Genomic DNA, 4760 nt, shown 5'->3' with positions numbered 1-4760 from the left:
TTCCAGCTTGCAGGACTGGCCTAGGGTAATTTTTAGAGGGGTTTTAATCAATATTTTAAATTGGACAATCTTTAATATTTCTTTTAATTAATTTTAAACTTGTATTGTTATCTATGTATTTTAATTGATTGTCAGCCGCCCTGAGTCCTACGAGGAGAAGGGCGGGATATAAATCTAAATAATAAATAAATAAATAAATTCTGGGAGTTGAAGTCCACGAGTCATAAAAGAGCCAAGGTTGCCTTACCCCCGCCCTAGGCCTAGGCTGCTTTATGACTCGTGGGCTTCAACTCCCAGAATTCCTGAGCCAGCATGGGGGAACTATGGCCCCTTCATGGCTTGTGGACTTCAACTCCCAGAATTCCTGAGCCAGCTACGCTGAGGGGAAAGGAGAGGTTTCCAAGCTGAGCCATGCTGGCTCAGGAATTCTGGGAGTTGAAGTCCACAAGTCATAAAAGAGCCAAGGTTGCCTATCCCTGTCCTAGAGCAAGGTTCCCCAGCCTTCGCAACTTTAAGACGTGTGGACTTCAACCCCCAGAATTCCCCAGTCAGCATGCCATCACATCTTAAAATTGCTAAGGCTGAGAAACACGGATGTGGACATTATAATATCAAAATGGCGGCCAGTTCTTTGCATCTTATAATCAAAAAGGGAGAGTGTTGAAGAAAAGAGGTTGGGATACAAGCTCCAGGAAATCGACATATGTAATTGGGGATCTGACTGTGTCCAAATCTCAATTGGAAAGGATTTCTGAACAGGAGGATTTGTTTTTCTCTTACAGTCCCACCGCAGATGGTAGTGATCAAGGGGGAACATTTTAACTCCAGTAACAGTAAGTTGCATGATTCTCCCACCGGCCTTTTGCTCAGGAAGGAGGTATCAAAAAGAGGCAGAAAAGGCTAGTGGGAAATGGAACAAAAAGAGAAGATCTTTGCGGACCAACTGGCATTTATTTATGATGATTACCGTGCCCCAGGGTCAAGGGATTGCCATTTGTAATGGCAGCATGATTGACTTAATAACTGTAGTGATTTGTGGTAAAATCAGGTATGACTCACTTAAAAACCATGTAGCTTAACAATGGATATTCTGGTCCCAATTGTGTGGTAAGGACTACTTATATACCAATATTGTTCAGAATTGCCCTGGAAATAAGAAGGAATTCAAACTGCTGTCCATTTCAAATAACTGAAATGTTTTTGCCTAGATTGTCTGTCTGTCTGTCTGTCTGTCTGTCTGTCTGTCTGTCTGTCTGTCTGTCTGTCTGTCTGTCTGTCTGTCTGTCTGTCTGTCTGTCTGTCTGTCTGTCTATCTATCTATCTATCTATCCAGGGCTTTTTTTCTCATAGAACGCCCAGAATGGAGTTCCGGCACCTTTTTTGGATAGAAACTTGTAGGGTAGGCAAAGCGGGTTGTATGAAGTGTGTGAGTTCCAGCACCTTTTTTTTTAAGAAAAAAAGCACTCTATCGATCTATCTATCTATCTATCTATCTATCTATCTATCTATCTATCTATCTATCTATCTATCATCTATCTCATCTATTATCTATCTATCCATTCATCCGTCCGTCCGTCCGTCCGTCCGTCCATCCATCCATCCATCCATCCATCCATCCATCCATCCATCCATCCATCCATCCATCCATCCATCTATCTATCTATCTATCTATCTATCTATCTATCTATCTATCTATCTATCTATCTATCTATCTATCTATCTATCTATCTATCTATCTATCTATCTATCACCTTTATTATTTTCAAAAATAACTCATGGTGGTGAACATACATAATACTCCTTCCTCCTGCAATTTTCCCCACAACGAGAGAGAGGGACTGGCCCAAAATCATACTTTTCCTAATCTAATTATGTATTTACTAATTCAGGCCTCATATTTAGGAAGCAGTCATGAACAAATCTCATGAGATGACATCAGTTTCTTCTCCAAATTGCCAACTAAGACATTTTTAACTTATTGTTGACATCGATGCATATTGGTAAAATCATCCAAGCAAATGTTGAGATTTCTGGGCATTGTCTTCTCAGTGTCCCTCTTGAATCTTGCAGGTCTGGAAAACTTCACAAACATTTCTCAGCTCACGGTACAAAAAGGGGATCGCATCCAGCTATTCTGCAAGGCAAAGGGCAACCCTTCGCCCAATGTGACTTGGGTTAAGGGAACCCAAGTCTTGGAGAGTCCATCCCAAGCCTTGAATGACTTGAAGCTTTCTGATCTTAAGGCAAAGGATGCTGGGAAGTACATATGCCGGGCAGCCAATGCTGAAGGCTCTGCTGAAGCGTTCCTCGAACTCTCCGTGATAGGTATGGTATGCGAGGCCATCTTGAATTTACTCAGAGGGATGAAAAATCTGGAATTACAAGCGTAGTCCTAGCACTTACACTTATAGCAAAGAGCTGGATGGAATTTTTGAGAATGTTGGAGCAGGATTATTTGCTTTTAAATTTATTTTTATGTATTTATATCCTGCCTTTATTGTTATTTTTATAAACAGCTCAAAGTGGAAGACATATCTAATGTTCCTTCCTTCTCCTATTTTCTCCACAACAAAAGCCCTGTGAGGTGGGTTGGGCTAAGAGGGAATGAAACTGGCTCAGTATTAAAATCCAAACTGGATTAGAAAAACAGCAAACTATTGAACTCTATCTGTTCTTCTATGCATTCAAAGACCCAGATAAAAGCCTGCTTCTTACAGTGACTGGCGCCCTCGTCATGCTTGCTGTTATCGTGCTAATCGTTGGGACCATCCTTGCTTCTAAAAGGTAGTTAATTGTGGGAATTTGTTTCTAGATTGATCGATGAATGATGAGGTTGCAAATATATGTTGGAAGATAATGTCTTCTTCTGAAATCCAGGATATCTTCGTTTGGCATGTTTTCTACCTTATTTGTAAAAAAAACAATAAAGGTGGGATATAAACAAACATACAAGTAAAATAAGCTATGGTTCTTCCTTAGCACTTGTAAAATGATAATAGTTATTCTGTTAGCACTGTTATATTGGGGAGTTTCATGTCAAGCTTGCTGTTGTTTTGGAGGTTTTTAAACTGAATGGAGTCAGACATGACTGGAGGAACATAGAAACCTTGTAAAATTGATTTAAAAGGTAGGTAGGTAGGTAGGTAGATGGATGGGTGGATAGATGGATAGATAGAGATAGAGAGATAGAGAGATGGATGGATGGATGGATGGATAGATAGATAGATAGATAGATAGATGGATAGATGAATAGAGATAGAGAGATAGAGATAGAGATAGAGAGATAAAGATAGATAGAGATAGATAGATAGAGATACAGATAGAGAGAGAGAGAGAGATAGTGAGATAGAGATAGATAGACAGATAGACAGAGATAGAGATAGACAGAGATAGAGATAGACAGACAGACAGACAGACAGACAGACAGACAGATGTTAGACAGACAGACAGACACTTTTTTTTCAGCTCGCTTGGGAAAATTTCTGCTTTTGCAGAAACATTTGCAAATTTGTGTAAGTCATTGATTGGAACTTTCCAGACACTGTTTTTCCTCCAAATAAATGTGTTCATCTAGATGGTGCCCTCTCACAGCATCCGTGCTTTGATCAGAGTCATCAAGATATCAGTAGCACAAGACTCAACAGCTGGAAGCCTTGATTTGAGACCTCCTGCCAACTTTTATAGCCTCAGCTCTCTCGTATGATATTATTGCTCTATGCATTGGCAATTCCTTCTCCATCATCCTATGTCATTAAAATAAGAACTGACTATAAAGATTAACTCTCTCTCTTTCTCTCTCTCAAAAGTTGACTTACAAGACGTATATAAATTTCCTATTATGTTTTAGAAGCTTCTTAAATTTTTTATTTTGTTCCTATGAGTTTATGTACCCCTGTCAGTGTTTTATTATCATTAATATATTTTTCTCTCTCTGCCTGTTCCCTCTTTCATTCAGACATGAAGAAATCTATGAATTCCCACTTTGCTTTATTAGTTCCCCACATACTTAGTTGATTATTGTCTGGAGTATTATTAAGTCTGAATAATCTCCGTTCATAAAGTACACAAGCTTTCCTTTCTGACAATAACAAATTATTTAATTTTCTCTGGCAAAGTTGTTCTTATTTATAACTGAAAAAATTAAATATGCTATGTTAGAATCAAATTATACTAAGGAAATCTCAAAGAGGAGAGAAGCCTCTGCGACTGAGTTTTCACACAAGATACTAACCCTTAATTTGGATTGTTGTTATTTACTTATTTATTTATCCAATTTTATACGGCCACCCATCTCAGGAAAAGTGACTTTGGGCAATTTTTCCCCATCTACTTTCTTCTGCTTTTTCTATAAATTCTCACAATTTGCTTGCTGCACCCCTAAGGTGGTATGCAGCGAATACCATCACTCTTTTAAACTCAATTTTATTCCCTTTTGGATTCCTGCATGGGATGGAAATTCCGTCTCCTTATCCTTTATCCTTACCTTTTCTTAATTTTTTTTTCTAATCCTGCAATACGCTAACGTTGTTTCCATTTTGTACATTCTTGCCACTCAATGTTTCATGGCTATTATTAAAAAGATGATCAGGAGACTGGAGGCTAAAACGTATAAAGAATGACTGCTGAAATTGAGTATGTCTAGTTTAAGGAAGAGAAGGACTAGGGGTGACACGATAGCAGTGATCCAATATCTCAAGGGTTGCCACAAAGAAGGAGTCAAGCTATTCTCCAAAGCGCCTGATGGCAGGACAAGAAGCAAT

The 4760-nt window shown here is 38.8% G+C and overlaps 1 protein-coding gene across 1 annotated transcript in view; it reads left to right on the top strand.

Annotated features, from left to right (window-relative positions):
* Window positions 1–2784, top strand: part of LOC107295069 (sialic acid-binding Ig-like lectin 16) — a gene marked incomplete at its 3' end in the record, with an annotated part of 10907 nt that extends 8123 nt beyond the window's left edge. The window contains exons 5-7 of the mRNA XM_015824360.1: window positions 783–833; window positions 2071–2325; window positions 2691–2784. Of these exons, the coding sequence (XP_015679846.1) occupies window positions 783–833; window positions 2071–2325; window positions 2691–2784 (400 nt within the window). The remainder of the gene's footprint in view (window positions 1–782; window positions 834–2070; window positions 2326–2690) is intronic.
* Window positions 2785–4760: the final 1976 nt, after the last annotated feature.

The sequence above is a fragment of the Protobothrops mucrosquamatus genome, unplaced genomic scaffold (genome assembly GCF_001527695.2).
Source record: "Protobothrops mucrosquamatus isolate PMUCROS unplaced genomic scaffold, P.Mucros_1.0 scaffold2209, whole genome shotgun sequence".
NCBI lineage: Eukaryota > Metazoa > Chordata > Lepidosauria > Squamata > Viperidae > Protobothrops > Protobothrops mucrosquamatus.
This window is presented reverse-complemented; position numbering and strand designations above follow the sequence as displayed.